The 17,482-nt window shown below is 51.8% G+C and overlaps 1 protein-coding gene and 1 long non-coding RNA gene across 2 annotated transcripts in view; both read right to left on the minus strand.

Moving 5' to 3' along the window:
• The window catches only part of LOC122177421 (maestro heat-like repeat-containing protein family member 2B), a 68,301-nt gene extending 59,375 nt beyond the window's left edge, over window positions 1–8,926 (minus strand). Inside the window, exons 1-26 of the mRNA XM_042866799.1 lie at window positions 8,921–8,926; window positions 8,687–8,852; window positions 8,434–8,532; window positions 8,166–8,317; window positions 7,679–7,822; window positions 7,068–7,160; window positions 6,714–6,783; window positions 6,485–6,598; window positions 6,309–6,382; window positions 5,857–5,976; window positions 5,602–5,709; window positions 5,253–5,412; window positions 5,084–5,124; window positions 4,766–4,907; window positions 4,304–4,356; window positions 3,867–3,974; window positions 3,123–3,242; window positions 2,829–2,951; window positions 2,539–2,694; window positions 2,195–2,317; window positions 1,820–1,899; window positions 1,277–1,412; window positions 1,068–1,160; window positions 586–681; window positions 288–411; window positions 4–85 (exon numbers count right to left, since the gene is read on the minus strand). Coding sequence (XP_042722733.1) covers window positions 4–85; window positions 288–411; window positions 586–681; window positions 1,068–1,160; window positions 1,277–1,412; window positions 1,820–1,899; window positions 2,195–2,317; window positions 2,539–2,694; window positions 2,829–2,951; window positions 3,123–3,242; window positions 3,867–3,974; window positions 4,304–4,356; window positions 4,766–4,907; window positions 5,084–5,124; window positions 5,253–5,412; window positions 5,602–5,709; window positions 5,857–5,976; window positions 6,309–6,382; window positions 6,485–6,598; window positions 6,714–6,783; window positions 7,068–7,160; window positions 7,679–7,822; window positions 8,166–8,317; window positions 8,434–8,532; window positions 8,687–8,852; window positions 8,921–8,926 — 2,783 coding nt within the window. The remainder of the gene's footprint in view (window positions 1–3; window positions 86–287; window positions 412–585; window positions 682–1,067; window positions 1,161–1,276; window positions 1,413–1,819; window positions 1,900–2,194; window positions 2,318–2,538; window positions 2,695–2,828; window positions 2,952–3,122; window positions 3,243–3,866; window positions 3,975–4,303; window positions 4,357–4,765; window positions 4,908–5,083; window positions 5,125–5,252; window positions 5,413–5,601; window positions 5,710–5,856; window positions 5,977–6,308; window positions 6,383–6,484; window positions 6,599–6,713; window positions 6,784–7,067; window positions 7,161–7,678; window positions 7,823–8,165; window positions 8,318–8,433; window positions 8,533–8,686; window positions 8,853–8,920) is intronic.
• A 132-nt stretch (window positions 8,927–9,058) lies between these two features.
• Window positions 9,059–17,267, minus strand: LOC122177612. The gene is made up of 3 exons (XR_006178110.1): window positions 17,233–17,267; window positions 9,254–9,375; window positions 9,059–9,114 (listed from the first exon to the last, which is right to left on the minus strand). It is a non-coding gene; the product is annotated as an uncharacterized LOC122177612 (long non-coding RNA).
• Between the last annotated feature and the right edge of the window lie 215 nt (window positions 17,268–17,482).

Below are 17,482 nucleotides of genomic sequence, written 5' to 3' on the forward strand. Positions count from 1 at the left end.
AGCTGAGAGGCGATGCTGCAGGCATGCAGCCCCTCGCACAGGCCCCCAATGTCACCCGTCTCGATGCCTGTGTTGGTCGCTTTGGCTGGAAAGAGCACAGGGAGAAAAGGGAAGTCATGCTTCTGGAAATGAAACTGCATTCCATGGGGGAAAGACAGAGGACAGGGTGGGGACAAGAAGAGAGCTGTGCACGGTGCCTCTCCCTCCTGTAAACAGGGCCCAGCCCGTGGGGCTCTGGTAGTGCTACAGAGGAGGGCAGAGGGCTGGAGCACGCCTGCTCCACTCACCTTGGATTCGCAGAAGGGAGCTCAGACAGGTGACAGCCAGCTGGCGGGATGCGGGCATGGGGTCACACGTCAGAGGCGCCAGCAATCCCACCAAGGTGCCAAAGTGCTCACAGGCATCTCTTCTCTGCAGGGGTGAGAGGCAGGAACAAAGCTGTAGACGGCCCCAGCTCTCCCCAGCTTCTCCCATCTGTGCCTTCCCCACGCCATGACACAGCATGCACAGCTGGGCAGAGCTCGCCTTCCAGCTCAGGGGCGCTGGGGAGGGAGCAGGGGGCACGCGGTGGGGCTCTTTACTCACTTGAAGCTCTTCACAAACAGCCAGCAGCTGGGAGCAGGTCTGCAGGGCCCTCTTGCGCTCCCACACATTGCTCGATACCATGGATTTCTGCAGGACCTGGGGTAGAGCATCTGTCTCACTGAGGATGTCTTTGCTTTCCCTTCCTGCCACCCCTCTCCCTGTCCCTCCTTTCCCAGCACTTTCCCTTAAGGCCTGCCCTGTTGCTCCATGTGGCCTCCTGCCTCACTGAGCACCGGCACTGCCGCCCCGCTCTCTGCAGTCACTCCTGCCTCCCAACACAGGAGCTTTTCCTCGGCTGTGGCCTCCAGGGGCTGGCTCCTGCTTTCCCCCTGCAGGGCCCATTTCTCTGCCCATTTCAGCTCGCAGTGAGCTGGCACGTCAGCAGGAGATTTCTCCCCCTCTGATCCTCCTCTCAGTCCCCAGATCTCTGCCCCCGCTATTGACAGGCACCATGCTTTCTCTCTTGCCCCACGAATACTCACATGGACTATGTTCTGGAAGAAGCCACCGCTGGGCTCTGTCTCCAGCAGGACCACCATGAGCCGGCCCAGAGCTCTCAGTGATGTTTGCTGAAGCTGAAAGCAGAAGAGGGGAGTGACGTGTAGCATCACGGCTGCTGCCAGAGCAGAGGTTGTGTGTGCTGAGGTAGGGTTCCGACCGAGAGGTGGCCGGGAAAGTTACAGCAGGTTACCTGCAGGTACTGTGCTGCTTGCTGTGACTTCCTGATCTTCAGCATCATCTCTGCTGAAGGGTGTGTCACGATGTTCTTGCAGCACAGGACCAACATCTCACGCAGGTCCTTGCTTTCAGAAGAGGGCTTCAGCTTGCTGAGAGGAGGAAAACAGGAAGAGAAATCAGAAAGGGTCTTTACCTCTCCAGACTGGTTCAGACAACATCTGAGTTTCTCCTAATTGACAGCTACAAAGCCAATACCCCCACCCAGCTCATGCTGCTGAGCACTGCCTTCAGTTCCAGCAGCGCCCACCTCCTCCCCGGCAGCAGTGAACCACCTCCTGCTCTGGAGGGAAGGAGACCCCAGCTCTCCCTCTCTTTCCTGCCAGGGCACAGGAGCACCAGGGCCTTTCTCCCTGCCCAGAACCTCAGCTTTGCTGGGCACAACAGCCCAGCCGTCTCTCCTGCTGTAGATGTGGTTCCTCCCCCCCTGGCCCCTCCAGGCCCTCAGGAGCTACCCAAAATGGGGATCACCATCCTGACTTGCAACCTCAGCCCTTACCTCAACTGCTCCAGGGCCAGAACCACCTTGAGAGGCACTGGGGAGACAGGCATGCCCGAGTAATACTTCTTCATAAGGTCCTGCAAGTCCCAGAGAGACAGTGTCAAAGTGGACAAGGGGCACACAAGAGCTGTTCCACCCGGCCCCCAGACAGGCACAACTGCCACACACCAGCCCCATCACTTTCCCATGGAAGCACTGCAGGATGCAGCAGCTGGTGCACCCAGCCCGCTGCCCAGCCGCTGCCTGCCAGCACCCAAGGTCCCCACCAGCTGGAGACGTGTGGCTGCTGGAGACCTGTATGCCCCCAGGGAAGCGAGCCTTGTGGCGCAGCCCAGAACTCCTCTGCAGACAGCCCTGTCTCTAGGCACTCACCATCAGGATTTCCAGAAGCTTTCCCTTCAGGGAGGGATTAAAGCTTGCAGAATCACCCACAGCTTGGTAGGCAGAGCTGCAGTCGGTGATGCTCTGCACCAGCGCAAGGTTGTTCTGCAAGTCCTGAGGAGCAAGAGAGAAGAACATTCTTTGAACTGCGGGAAGGGACAAGGGCTGCAAGGGACACACGTGGGGACAACGCTAAGGGAAGGGCTTGGATCTTTATCTGGGCACAAACAGTTCCCCGAGGGACCTTTGGAAAGGGAAGGCCCATCTCAGCATCCCCCCATGTGGACAGGCTGCAGCTGGGCGCTCCGACACCCTGGCACGCTTTGAGCTCTCACCCGGCAGCTGCAGCTGTAGAGCATCAGGACGTTGCCCACGATGTCTCCCTCCAGGTGGGCAAGCAGCTGTTCCTTGGAGGCACGCAGTGCCACGCTGCCGTGGGCGAGCATGAGAGCGCTGCGTGTGGCATGAGCTCTTGTGCTGTCCAGCTCCATCTGTGTGGGAAGAAATGCCTTGAGACACTCGCTAACGGCCCCCAGTGCCCCGCGATGCACCTGGGCTCCCAAGGCAGGAGCTGCAGGGAAAATAAGGCAGAAGAATGCCAAGATGGAAACCTGTAACGCTTTACCTTCTTGCGCCTGGAAATCCTGGCATTGCGGCCTTTGCACAGCCTGGACGCAAACATGGTGAGCGTGGCCAGGACTGTGTGGAAGTTGTTCTCAGCAGCATGGCTGAGAAGAGAGATGATTCCCTGCACAAAAGAACAAGGGGCCGTTGGCACAGGCCTGAATCTGCAGGTCCGCTCCTGAGCAAAATGGCAGCAGTGCAGAGGTTGAAAGGCCCGGAGCAGGGCCAGGAGAAGGCCTCTGCCCCAGGGCCAGAGCGGGGATGCTCACAGGAGCTGGAGGAGAGGACAGCTCACCTGGGCCTCACGTGGCTCCTCTGCATTTGCCTCCTCCAGGTGCTGTAGCAGCTTCTCCTGCACGTGGAGGACTCCCTGACAGGATCCCAGCACCGTGCCCAGAGCCTTGTACAGGAATGACTGCAGGGGAGGGGAAGGAAGAAGCTGAGATGTGGCAGCAGCTTAACCTGCTGGTGGAGGGCCAGGTGGGAAGGAGCCAAGCTCCCTGGCGGTTGCTGAGAGCAGCTGCGGGGCCGAGCTTTAGCCATCCTGTCGCCTTTGTCGCCTTTGTTTCGGCGACCCTGACTGAAGTCTCCTTGTGAAAGTGTTCCGACAGCCCCGGCCAGTTTCGCACGCTTTTCATGACACCAATATGGTGAGTGGCAAAATGGCATTAATTGCAAGGAGCACATCCTTCTTAAAACTTTCCCCGTGCCTTAGGGCTACTACCATTATCTCTGACCAATGGACATGTGGCATGTCTTGTTTCCTCCTTATTTGGTCTAACCTGTTCTTCTCTCTTATCTTCAAGACATTTGTTGCCATGGTTTCCCAGGGGCCAAGGGGCCCCTGTCGACCCTGGCGACTGCCCCAGACCATTCAGCTAACTACACCATCCCTGGGCAGATTGCAGGGAAAGGCCCTCTGGGGGGCATAGACTGGGGAAGCAGCATCTGCACCCGCGTGGGCAGAGCACCAGCCGCAGCCCCAGCCCCAGCTGGACACCTGCAGCTGCACTGCTGCGTAGAGCCGGGGGGAACTCACCTTTTCTGCAGAGCTGCTGGCAGAGCTGCTCTGCCGCTGGCTCAGCTCACAGCTCAGGGCCTCGATCCATGCCTTCTCCTCTATTGTGTCCAGCGACGCCTTCAGGAACTGTTGGAGAACAGGAGAAGACAATGTTCCCTTGCCCTTTGCCTCTTCCCTCACTCCCAAGTTGCTGCAGCCCTCTGGGGAGAGGTGCCTGGAAGAACAGTCCCTCTCCCAGCTCCCCCAGCGTTCCCTCCATTAAAGCCGCCCGCCCTCTTCTCCTAAGACCCCCCTGGGCTTGGGACAGAGCGGAAGAGGCAGCGCCACAAAGGCGTGCGGCCGCTCCGCAGCAGCGCTTGAGAGGCTGTTCCTGCCCCACAGTGGCTCACGTGGGAGCGGGGCTACTTGGGGCAGGCAAGCACTTCTCTGCACCGCGCCTCCCGGCAATGCTGTACCTTTAGCAGACGGCGCTCAAACTCGGCAGTGTCCGGGAAGCTCTCATTTCTCCCTGCACAGCAATAGGAAGACAAAGACCCTTACTTGGGATCAAGGCACAGAAGAAGAGCTGCTGCAAACCTGGCTTGGCCTGGGCACTTGACACAGCCAAGCTGGGACCTGCACCCCCTCCACAATGACCTGTCCCTCCCCACAAACACTGCCTCCACAGGAACATGGAACTAAGTGCTCCAAGGCTGCTGTCTGAGGGGACATGAAGGGCCCATCCACATCCTGGAATGGGCAGATCTCTGGTGGGATAGGTCCCTGGGCCTCAGTGCTGACTCCCAGGAATGGGAACAGCAGCAGAGCAAGAACTGGGCTGCAGGCAGTGCTTCCCCTCTGCCATGCTACAGAGCTGCATTTTCACTCCCCCCCTTCCCTTCCCTGCCTCTGCCTCTTCTTCCCCTCCAGTGCTTTACCTTCAAGACACTGCAGCAGCAGGGGGATCTCAGTAGCCCACATGGCCCCCACAGCCCTGTGGAACCTGCTGTGGAGGTTTTTCATCAGCAGTAAGGCAGCAGCTCGGAGTTTGCTGCCTGCAACAGGGCTGCCTGCCACCACCTGAGTGAGAGCAACACAAAGCAGGGTCACTTCTGCAGCAAGAGCAACGGCTTCCCCCCAGGATGGAAGCAGCTCGGCTCTGCTCTGGCAGGCAAGGAGCAGCCAACAGCTTTGCCCATGGCCATGCTGCTTCCTCCTGGGTGCTCATGGCACCGGCCTCTGGAACATCTACTCACCAGCAGTCGTGCCAGCAGTATCTGGGGCGTCAGCAGTGGGCCTGCAAAGAGAACAAAAGTGCTGAGTAAGACTCCAAGACACTGCGTGCCCAGCCACACGCACCTCCGCTGTCCCTTCTGGGTGCTACCACAGGTCAGCAGAGCTCACTGGGGGAGTTTTTGCTCCTACCTTGAAACATGGAGCTGACAAAATGGGGATCCAGGTGTTCTATCGGCCGTCCTGTCAGCTCCTCTCTCTCAGCCAGGGCACAGACACAGCGGGAGACTGGGATCAGCATGCCTGTGTACTGCGCTGGCACCACAAACAACAGCAGCCGCGGCCACAGGAGCTGTAGGGAACGAGGCAGTTGAGCAGGTCAGCATTCCTGCCTCTGCTCGGAGAGGAAGAGGACTCTGTGAATTTCCCTGAGTCCTGTGTGCTTCAGAGCACATTGGAGGAGAGACCTGGGGTCCTGGAATGGGACGAGGAACACGTGGTGCAAGGGCAGGGAGCAGCAGCAGGGCAGAGCGTGACTTACTTTGGACATCCCTCTCACAGAGACGTCCAGTGATCCCAGGATGTCCATGCACAGCTCCTGGAGAGCTCCTTCTTCCTGGGCTTCCCGGGCAGAAAGGTCTCCGGCTGCCTGCACAACAGTGGTGTTGAAACACTGGTTATGTTCAGTTCTCAGGAGCCTCCTGAGAGGCTCAGGTGTGGCCCCAGCGGTGCTTCTGTATAGCAGCCTCTGAGCAGCACGGGTCTTCCAAAGGAAGATGCTGCCCACTGTCCTTACCTTTCTATCTGTGGCACGGCTGAACTCCCTGAAGATGTGCCCCACCACATCCCAGGCTGAGCAGATCCGGGTGTTAGAACTCAGCAGATCCTTGATGAAATACAGAACAGCCGTCCTCACCTGCAAGGGGTCAATTATGGGTGTGATTTTCCTGGTCAGAAGGCAAAGGGAAGCCACCTGCTCATTGGGGCAGCCCTTTGGGCATGAGCAGAGACACCAAGAGCACTGGAGAGGCTTTAGCTACTGAGATGAGGGCCAGGCCTTAACACCAGGCTGTGCGCTTCCCATGCACAGCACAGGGACCTGCCTGCTCCACTCTGCCTGCTCTCCCCACAGGAGCCATCATGACTGTCTGGTCAATGCCCCAGCACCTCTCTAGTCACCCCAGCCCTGCCTGTGCTGGCAGCAGCATCACCACCCCGACAGCGCTTTCTTTTCCCAAACCAGCTCACCCGGATGCTGGGGTCGCTGCACAGACGCTGCACAGCCTCGACGACCTGGGGCAGCATCTCCGTCATCACGGGCTCTGCAAGAGATGCACAGAAGCATGAGCGGAGCCACAACGCAGATGGCAGAAGGGAGCCCTGGCAGTCCCAAGGCGTGGTACTGACCAACCCGTGGTACTGACCATCAGAGCGAGCCAGAGCACCCAGCAGACCCAGGGCTGCCACGCATCCAGGCTCCCAGTCATCGCCCAGCTGCGACTGCAGAAACAGGATGGTTTCCTCTGGGCAGATTCGGGCTGCAGGGAGGAAATCCCACGCTATGTTAGCAAGAACCTCACGCCCATTCCTGAGGTTTGTGAGAGAGGTTTTGGCCAGGGCAGCGCCAAGCATGGCCAAAGCTCCTCTCCTTACCCTGCAGCATGATGCAGTGGATCAGCTGTGCACGATCAGCCTCGCTGTGCTGCTTGCTGTCGTCATAGAGCTGTGGGAACAAGGTCCATTTGAGAAAATCACATCAGCACTGAGGACGGAAAGGACACTGTGCTGCCCGCTCTCGTCTCCCTGGGCACTCTCGGGAAGAGGACAGGCAGACAAAACCCAGCCCTCCCCACAGCATCCCCAAGAGTACATGCGTGGCTCTGGAACAGCCTTGAGCATGCAGGAGCTAAGGCTGAGCCGCCTTATTCAGGGGTCAGAGCTTTGCAGTCCTCCTGAGACTTAGCCAAGAGGGAAACTGCTGTGGGCGCAAGGATAGGCTCCCCTTACCTGGTAAAACACGGCACTGGTGACGTCCTGAAACTTGTCCCCTGGGATTACAGACTCAATGCCCCCTAAGGCCTCCAGGAAGATAGTGAGGCTCTGCAAGAGAGCAGGAGAGGAAGAAAGGGATGAAGCCACATCTAGCCACTCGGGAGTGGAGAAATTGTTTCCCAATTGTTTCTCTGCAGGGAGAAGCTCCTGCACAGGCGTTCTTGTTTATCGCCCACCTCCCAGCGGCACCAAGAGAGTCTCTCTGCTCTCAATCGAGCCGTGTTTGGGCATCATTTGCAGGCATTTCCCACCCAGCAGCCCACTTCTCCCCCATCAGATGCAACTGGCTGTGGTCCCCCCAGTTGTTAGCATAGAGCTCCTCAGGCACTCAGAGCCCCACAGTGATGGTGAAGCTTCCCATCCCCAGGAGATGAGCCCCAGTGATTCTTGGTTCCCTCCTGGCTCCTGTCTGGGTTGTTCCTTCTCTGACTGAAGAGCTCAGGAAGCCTCAGACCTCCCTTGAACACCCATTCCTTCTTTCTCCAAGGGCTCCCCACCTCCTCCCTGGCCCCTTGTGGCATTTGCACGGGCCCCACGTCTACCCTGAGCCCTGCACAACAACTCACCTTGGCCACCCTGCAGGTGTCTTGGATCTCCTGACACGGGTGAACGAGCCAGAGGAGCTGCTCCCAGACCTGCTCTTGGAGCCGCTCCTCTTGCAGGAGAACCTCCAACATGGCAGCCACAGCCCCAAGGACGGCCTGTTTGTCCTGGAGAGGATGGCAGAGGCCCGGCATCAAAGACTGAAGGCCTGCCCTTCCTACGCAGAGGGCTTTCCCTTCCCGTTCCCCGTCCCCACACCCCCACGCCCAGCAGGAGATGGGCTCACTCTGGAGGGCAGGCAGCTTTTCCCCATACCCTCATCCCCAGCTCTTTTTGCCACAGTGCTGTGACATGCAGCTGCTCCCTGGCACAGAGCCACTTCAGGGCCCTTTGCAGAGCCAGCCCACTCCCTCTCATCACCCCTCAGCTCTCAGCCCACTGGGCACAGACAGAGCTGCCGACATGGGTGGCCCTGCTGCCATCCTGGGCTGGGAATGCAGCAGTGCTCACCTTTTCCTCCTGGCAGTCTTGCCAGTTCCACACCACAGAGAAGAGCAGCTCGTGAAGGTTTTCATAGATCTGCTCTTTCTCCATGGCAGTCCAGGGGCATTGCATTCCTGAGGACAAGTAAGTCTTGACTCCATCCAGCCACTGTTTCAAAACTGAAAAAACAAAATAATTAAAAAAATAAATTATAATTATTATTTTTTTTATGAGAGTGAGAGAAAACGGAGTCTGTGAGAGTCTGCAGCAGGGCTGCTCTGGGGCCGGCACTCACCAGCACAAGCGATGCGCAGGATCTGGCCACTCTTCACCTGGCCCACCACACTGCGCAGGCCTGCCAGCATCAGCCACACAAAGGGGATGCACTGTGGAGCTGCAGAAAGGAAGGAGAGGGCCACAGTCAAAGCCCCGGCAGCAAGGTAGGTGGACAGCAGCCCTGCAGCCCCCAGCTCAATGCAGATCACACTCAGAGGGCAGAGACCCCTTTCCCGGTTGTTATAGATATCAGGAGGTTGAGGGTACTCTACCATAGGTGCTGAAGAGTTTGCTCAGGGTGTTGAGCACAAACTCCTTGGACATGTCCCCCGTGGCCTTCAGGTGGCTCTGGAGCTCAGCCATCACCAAGATGAAGTGTGTCCGAGCCAGAGCCACCAGGACATTGCTGGCAGCTGTCTTGACAGTGCTGGTCACGCCCTGGAAGAGAGTCACTGGTGACACACGGCCCAGGAGACTGCCTGAGGCCCTTGGAAGAGCTAAGCCACCACCATCTGCCAGCAGAACACCAGCGTGGGCAGGCGGTTGGTTCCCTTTGCCTTTGGGAGTGAGCCCTCACCTGGGCTGCCGTCAGGTCCCGGGACACCTCTGCCAGCAGCCGGTTCACCACTCCGCACAGCGGGCGGCTGCTGTCTTGGCACAGGGCGCTCTCCAGCTCACAGTACGCCTGCGCTCGGTCACCCTGGGGACAAGGATCAGTGACGCTCGCTTTGCCCGCTGCCACCCATCGCTCTGTGGATGTGCTGCCGGGCCTGGCACCCATGGCACCGTGGCCCTGGGCCAGGAGGGCAAGGGTTGCTGGTTGGATGTGCCCAACTCACCTCCTGATCTTGCAGGCGCTGAAGCAGTAAGGTCGCGGCGCAGGTAGGGACAGGGCTTGACACCCTCCTTCTCTCCCTGCGACGCGTACGCCTGGGCACGCAGCCCACACAAGCAAAGAGACCTGGAAGGAAAGAGCAGAGCAGCTGCTGCAGGTGTTGCTTGGAGCCAGGGCCGAGCATCCGGCCAGCTGTGGGAGGAACGCTCCTCCAGCTCCACAGCGCGAGGCTGCGTGTGGTTGGTGGGGCAGGGGAGGGAGCTTTCCCCTTGCTGGGGTGCTGGGGAAACCACGGTGAGCAGCTGCACTCGGCAGAGCAAGGACAGTGCTGCTGGCACGTCCTAAACAGACATTGGAGGCACACGTGTGCTCGGGCAGCATCGTGGTGTCCAGAGAGGTGGAGGGACTCACCTCGAAGGGCTCTCAGCCTCTCCATGATAGCAGGATGCCTCCAGATAGACACAAAGCTCTCTCTGGTTCCACTTCCTGCGGGTCCCACAAGCGGACTGAGCCACCGCTCCCACCCCTGACACAAGGGTGGATGAGGCAGCCACTGTGACACCACACTGCAGTGTCACCTCACAGAGAATGAATGACGCGCCCCGGGCTGTCAGGCAGGTCCCCAGGGCAACCCTGCAGGCCCTCAAACACAGCACGTTTGTGTGATGCAATCAGCTCTGGGGTTCCGGTTCCATGCTGACGCAGGGAATCACCTCAGCAGGTGATGGAGAGCCCCTGCCAGGGAGCAGCTGCTGGGCACCGTTGCCCGGCGTTGTCTTAGTGACTGGGGACTCCATGCCGGGAGGCACTGAGGCCCCCATCTGCTGCCCGACAACCTCTCCAGAGAGCTCTGCTGTCTACTGGGGGCACGTGTCAGAGATGTTAAGGAGACTCCACCACATCTGATCAAAAATGAATACATTAATACTAGAAAAAAAAACTTCTTTATGGTGAATGTAACAGAAGAGCGGAACGGGCTGCCCAGAGAGGTTGTGGGGTCTCCTTCTCTGGAGACATTCAGAACCTGCCTGGACACATCCGTGTGTGACCTAATCTAGGTGTTCCTGCTAAGGCAGGGGGATTGGACTGGATGATCTTTCAAGTTCCCTTCCAATCCCTGACATTTAGTGAAACACATCCCTCTCACAGAGACGTCCAGTGATCCCAGGATGTCCATGCACAGCTCCTGGAGAGCTCCTTCTTCCTGGATGGTGTCTTGTTCATGATGCTGCCACCTTGTTCAAAGCAGAGGTGGGAGGTTCCTTTTTCCCCCTTGTTTGTTAGTTTCTAAGCCTTTTGCACTATTTTCCAGCCATGAGTCAAGGCTGTTCAGGCAGTCTTCCCTCTTTGGTGTTTTTTGGACAATAAATATGGTTGTTAAAATGGAAGGTTAAATCACGAAAGAGGGATTGCCTGCGCTACTGAAAGCATTTGTGTTATTTGCTCAGATGCACCCCTGGGAGCTGAGATCTTGGAGAAAAATCTCATTTGATCCATAGGTGCTATACACTTGAAAATGTGGCCCCTCAGTGCTATCTTGGTAAATCTCCTTCAACGTGCTTGAATTGGATGCAGAATGTGCAGTCACCTTTCTTGATCAAAGGAGGGGTTTCCCTAAAGCTTACTCTTGAAATCCGCGGTTACGAGTTTGCTTCAGTCACCCATGCACTGTGCAACGGTCAGCAAAAAGTGTTCAGATTTAATGTCAACAGCTCTTGGTATAACACTCCTTCACAGCAAAGCTGAGCAATGAGAAGAAGAGGCAAAATCTGCTCAGTCGTGATGAGTCGTGTCTTGTCCTTTACCAGTTCAGCAGAGCACAAAATACCCATCTCTTCAATGAGGAAAGGGGGTAATGAAGCAGATGCAGGAGCAGGAAACCAAGCTGGAATGGGGACTTAAGACCAGGTGATAGTGCCCTTTGCAAATGAAACAATTCACTAGAAAGTGATTTCCACCTCTCTGTCCCCGAAATGTCCCTTGATTAAAATTGAAGGCACATTTTTCCCCTCCAAAATTAGTACATTGGTAACTGGGCAAGAGTTTATCTCCTGATTCCACAATGTCCTTCTCTCTTTCAAATTTGTATTTTTATTGCACCATTCCAAATACCTGGATCGCTACCGCTGCTGCAACATTAATAAAATGCTCTACAATATGAACAAATTACTGTGTTTTGAGTGCTATTAAAAAAAACAGCAACAAAAAAAAAACAAAAACAAAAACAACCAACACTGGCTGCTGACAGCTTTCCTGAGAGAAATGAGGATAATAGAAAGTGCCTAGAATGATTATGTCCTTCTGAGGTCTGATTGCATGGAAAGGTAGCAGAAGACCTGTTAAGTCCCCTGTAGGCTGACACTTGGGCAGCTGTCAGTGACATCAAGCTCCTTGTCCATCTCATCCTAGTTTGTGACTACAGCATGCTTATTTAGTTGCTCTTGAGCTGTATAAACTCAGTTTTTCCATCACACTGGCAAGCAGTTGGCATGCCTTGCCTTTTTCCTCCATCTTAAGACTAGACAATGAAGCCACAGAGCATACAATAGTGGTTATTTTCCTGTGGGGACACATTGTTTCTGGAGGAACTAGTGTTTTGTTTAAGAGTAGCTTTATTAAAGAAGAGAAGTTTGTGAGGATTAACCCCAATCTACTACCATTTCTTGGGACAGCATGTCTGGGGTCACACAATAGGGGAAGTGGAAGTAGGATTATTTTTCAACTATGATTTGCATGAGAAGATAACTTCTATCCCCTCCTCAAAGTACAAATCAGACAAAAGATCTACCTAGTTCATAACCTGATCTTCTGCAGTGGTCAGAAGCAGAATCTAAGAAAGGAATATGTTAAATTAAAAAAAAAGAAAAAAGCAATATGACCCTTGTCTGCTATACATTTTCAGTCTCCACCAGGCAGCCGTTGAGATTCAGTTTAATAAACTACCAATAGCCTCTTCCCAGTTTTACAATCCCACTTTTTTTTCAGTTGCCTTGATTTGTAACGGTGAGATATGCACACTAGGAAACCAGATTATTTATGTTGGTTTTCAAGTCTGCTGCCTGATTATTTCATGGTGTGCTTCCTGACTCTTGTAGTAAGAGAATAATGCTCCTTGCCCACCTTCCCCATGCCATCTGTGGTTATATCTGTTACCAGTATAGAGGAACGAAAGGATCATTGTCACTTCTTCGTCTGTAAGAGGTCCCCTGCTTCTTATCACCCTCTTCATCCTTTTCTCTGTCTTCTTTAGTTCCTTTCTACCCCTTTGGAAGAGACTGACCAGAACTGCATACAATAACCCTGTGTCCTCCATTTGGTTTCTGCACTGACATTGCTTTATTTTTTCCCCCAAAAATGTCCAACACAATATGCAAAGTATTCCACCATGCCTTAGCAATGTGTATGTCTCAGGCTGAGGCAAGTTAATCTTCTACTACTAGTGGATAAGTATTCTGCTCTCCAGTGCCCATTCACTCACTGGAGTTGTTCACAAAGTGGTTGTAGAGGAAGAAGTCACAAGTCTGTGATGTAAGCGCATACTCCCAGGAGATTTGACTTGTTCTGATAAATCACCAGTAGAGTGATTAGATGGAACTGATTCCACAAGTTACAATTCAGACTGACTTCAAAAGCTTGATTAAAAATATGTGAAAAGGATTTTTTCTCCATCCATAGCCCAGAGAATCTCCAAGATTTGCAGTTTTCAAGAGCAAAAAACCTCTGTCCTTTCTCAGGAAGCTGCTTGAAATTTCCTGACCCATTTTGAATGTAGCCTGGATTGAGATCAGTAAAACACTATGCATTAAGCACCTGCTTAACACGAAGAACTAGTAAGAAGGTTAAAAATGAGTAAGCCTACTCTTATTTAGGTCTTTATTCATTGCAGCAATTAAATACGTGCATTAGTGCTCTGCTGCATCAGGATCTAAGTACTTGCACACAATTAAACACTATGCTGAACTGAGTCCCAAAGCCAACATTGCTGTACAGGATTTTAACCTATATTTCTGTCTACTGTGCACTTTACTTTAATGCAGAGAATATTTATTACTTTAACAGATATTCTACCTTGAAGTGGGATTTACTCTATAACATATGTCACAGAGTGCTATTTTAATGATTCCAACTTGCGGAAATATTTTGTGATAGGAATAATTTATCTCTTGATTAACCACTTCAAGGCAGTTCTGAGCATTAGCGCATTTGCTGCTTTGGTGTCAAAACATTCTAAAGCTACATATACAATAAACTAATTCAGAGTTCCATGTTGTTTTATATATGTACATGTACATGATTTATTTATATGTATAGGGAAAAAATGCTTGCAAGAAGGGTAAAATGAGTTTTAAATCTTGTCTCATTGGAGTTGGAGCTATAAGATTGTATGACCATGAAGATCTACAACAATGCAAAGGCTTCAATTGACTACACAAATGCTGCTGTTCACACTGGTGCCTCCAGCTATCCCTGATTCCTTTTGGTTTTGCATTGTGAGCTTATTTAGCCAGGAATGCTTCTTTCAGCAGAGGCATCTGCAGCATATTGAATACTGGAGCATACTGTGATCCATTCTGCTTTCATCCAATAGAGCTGCTGGGGTGACTAAGATGCAAAGAAGTCCCAGGACTTGCCCAAGCCCACACAGTGAGTCAGTGGCCCAGCTGTTTTCAGAAAGAATAATTTTCCCATCTTTTTGCTCTAAAAATTTTACTGCATAGCATCCTATATGCACATTAGACTAAAGTTCACTGGCTTATTAGGATACAGTTTTGGGTTTTTTTTTTTCATCTTTACTGAGTAGATTTTGACAGAATTAATCAAATACCACTGGGACTCCAGCTGCCTGACCTGTACACGGAATTGTGATCTAACCCATCTAGGGTTGCTTGTTTGCAGTACCATCCCCTCCTCACTATCATTTCTTCCAGTAAGAGGCAGGAACACATATTCTGTCATTGGTTTTGTTTCCTCACTGACTTGGAATAATAGAATTGTTTGAGATGGAAGGGATCACTGAAGGCCATCTAGTCCAACTCCCCTGCAATGAACAGGGACACCCCCAGCTTTGTCAGGGTGCTCAGAGTCCTGTCCAGCCTCACCTTGAGTATCTCCAGGGATGGGGCACCCACTGCCTCTCTGGTCAATCTGTGCCAGTGCTTCACTACCCTAGTTGTAAAAATCTTTCTTCTATCCAATGTAAATCTCTCATCTTTTAGTTTGAAACCATTTTCCTTCATCATATCACCACAGACCGTGCTAAAGAATCTGATCCCTTCTTTCTTATAGCTCTCCTTTTGATACTGAAAGGCTGTTCTCGGGTCTCATCAACTTATCTATCCCAGAGACAGTAAGAAACAGAAGACATTTAAATTAGAATTTTCACTTGAATGATTCCAGTGAAGAAGCATTAGCTTACTCTTAGCTATTTGGTCATTGCTGGTTTTGGTTACTATGAGTGAACCCTGTCAATACCGGTAGTGTTGCTTGCCACACAAGCCGGCAGAAATGGACTCACACAATGTGCTTTGTCTCACATGGTATTTCACATTTCTAGGCTCTCAGTGGCTTCCATGGGAATATATGAATAAATCCAATAAAAAGAAATTATATTCCTTTTTACTCCCACTCTGTTCACCAGATGTGCAAGCTCACCCTGGGTTTCAGTTGCCAGCATGGCTTCCTTTTTTGGTTTATTGACTCCCTTCCCCCCTGCCAGTAATATGGGCTCCCTCAGGGCCAGATCCTGGGCTCACTTACAGGCCTACAGCCTGTGGTCCTCAGCTGGTGTTGCATTCGCCACAATGTGCAGGCATAGAGTGGGGAACACAGCCTTACCCATGGGACTTAGTCAGCAGTACACCAGTAGTGCACTAAGTGGACCAGAGGAAGTCACCCTTCCTGACAGTTGGGAGCACTTGGCATAGCAAGGAAAAATTAGCACCACTGAGATCATATACATTTTCATTAATCATTGTGAGCCTTAAATAAAAGCAGCACTGCTGGCAGCTCTGATTAAGAGCTTTCCATTGATCATAAAAGCTGAAAGCTAAAATGAATTGTTTAATGTTGAAGGATTGAGATAACAGCCAAATAATTTGATTTATTGCGAAACCAAGACATAAAAAAAAGAAAGAAAATATTTCAAAATAAAAAAGCTACAGTCTCTGTGGTAGGCACAGAGATAATTTGAGGCATGCCAAGTCTGCACCACAGTGTGGGGTTGTCACAACCCCCAAAACACAGTGCTGGAGTTGTGACAGAGCACAAGATGGGCACCTTACCCAGCACTAATGTGCAGGGAGAAGACTTGGTATGCCTCAGCTTTGCGCAACAATTCCATTCCTCTCTCTGTATACATATGCTTTCCAACACCTTCACTATAATAAAAATATAGAATTTGTATATATACACAAAGCAAGGAAATGGGTAGAAATAACATATATGTGAGAGAAATTAACCTTATCTGACCATTTTAGCCATGTGAAAGTAGAGCACCTGGGGTGGTTATTTATATTTAATATCCTCTATTGTTACTGGAAGGAGAGAAAGCAGCTCCTTAGCGATTTGAAGGCACTTGAATCACCTTCTGTAGGTATCTGTCTCTTTTCACTGTCTAGGGAGGGAAGCAGGGCTCTTAAGTTACACTGGACATGCATTTTTTCAATTAATGCTGCATACAGATACCCCTGCACAGGGTAATAGAAAGTGTGAACAAGAAACACCATATCTCATCTTTAGACCCTGCTGAGCTCCCAGAACTTGTTCAGACAAAGCAATCTCCCATTCTGGTATATACTGAAGGCACCCACAATGTTTACCAGGCATAAAAAGTGCTTGCAAATTTCCTTACCATACTCACAATAGTGGATAAAAACAGAGCCCCTATTCTGATCCCCATTCTGACTGTGTTCATGCTGCTCAGAAATGTGATTTTCTTTCAGAATGGCAGACTCTTTGGAAGGCTTTTGGCCATTCATCAGCAGCCCTGTAATCTCTGGGAATAAGGGAAAAGGGAGGAGGTGGACGAGTTGTTTGGTAGAAATGAGACATAATCCAGACTGCTTAACTACTGAAATGGCTGCTCTGGCTCTGTTCACAGCTAAGCATCTGTCAGGTTGCTCTGTTGTAGCCAGAGCTTACTCTCTGGCCAACCAAATGCAGGCTGGGAAGTGGAACTTTACCAGGGCTTAGGATAGAGCTTGCCTGTGAACTGTCTGAGCTGCGCAGAAAGAAATGCAAGTAGCCCAAAAACTCCCTTACCTGTCCATCAGAAGACAATATTTGCCTCTGGCTGTGTATCTGGAAGTGTGAGATCTAAATTCATGCACCAAGCATGAGGAAGTTTGTGTTCACCATGAGACACGGTCAGGATAAGCGTCCATAATGCCAGAGTCTTTAGTGCAGGAAGATCACCTGAAGTGTGTATGTGAGTAGCCTATCATTCTAACCTTCACTAGATTAGTTCTTTCAGAAGTTCTTTCAGTTTGCCTTTTTCAAAAGTGTTTCAAAGATATGTGGGCACATGTATCTGTCTGCTTGTGAGAATGTGTCTTAAAAAAAAGTGTATATACTACTGAAGTCTGCCACCCAAGTCATCCTCCCTGTCTACACCTGGTTTATTCTGGACTTCTCTTGCTTTAATTTGCCTTTTAATAGTTGCATTCTTTTTGCTTTTTCCATGTGCATGAGTGTGTCCCTGGATCTCACTGTCCTCTTGCATTGTCACAGAGTTGACCAGATCAATCTATGTCCGTGACAGGGGCGACAGGCCTCTGCCCTCCCCCCCTCCCACCCCAGTCCCACAAAAATGGGAAGGAAGGAAGGGAGGAAAAGAGCAGCGGCAACAATCTATGGAGGAAAACTTATTTTACTATAATATTGGAATACAAGATAACACAATATGTACAATTTAATTGAAATTGAGATTAATAAATCAGACAAGATAAGAGAGAGAGAGAGAGAGTTCTCGGGACCGAGTCAAACCTGAAAAGCTTGGAACGGCTAGGAAAGCACCTCCAGCACCCACTGCAAGGCAGCAAGAGAGCGCCCCCCCCACCCGGAAGGGCCAGATCCCGTGACTGCTGTAATGTACAGGGATAGGTACCTGGAATTGGGGCAGTGACACTTTAATGCCCCGTACACTACATGATGTTTTGATGTGGAATACTGAAACCCAAAAACAAGAAACAAAAACAAAAAAAACATAGAACCATGACAATTGTGATTGCTGAGA

This window comes from Lagopus leucura, unplaced genomic scaffold (genome assembly GCF_019238085.1).
Source record: "Lagopus leucura isolate 7727_CA_CO unplaced genomic scaffold, USGS_WTPT01 Super-Scaffold_100001, whole genome shotgun sequence".
NCBI lineage: Eukaryota > Metazoa > Chordata > Aves > Galliformes > Phasianidae > Lagopus > Lagopus leucura.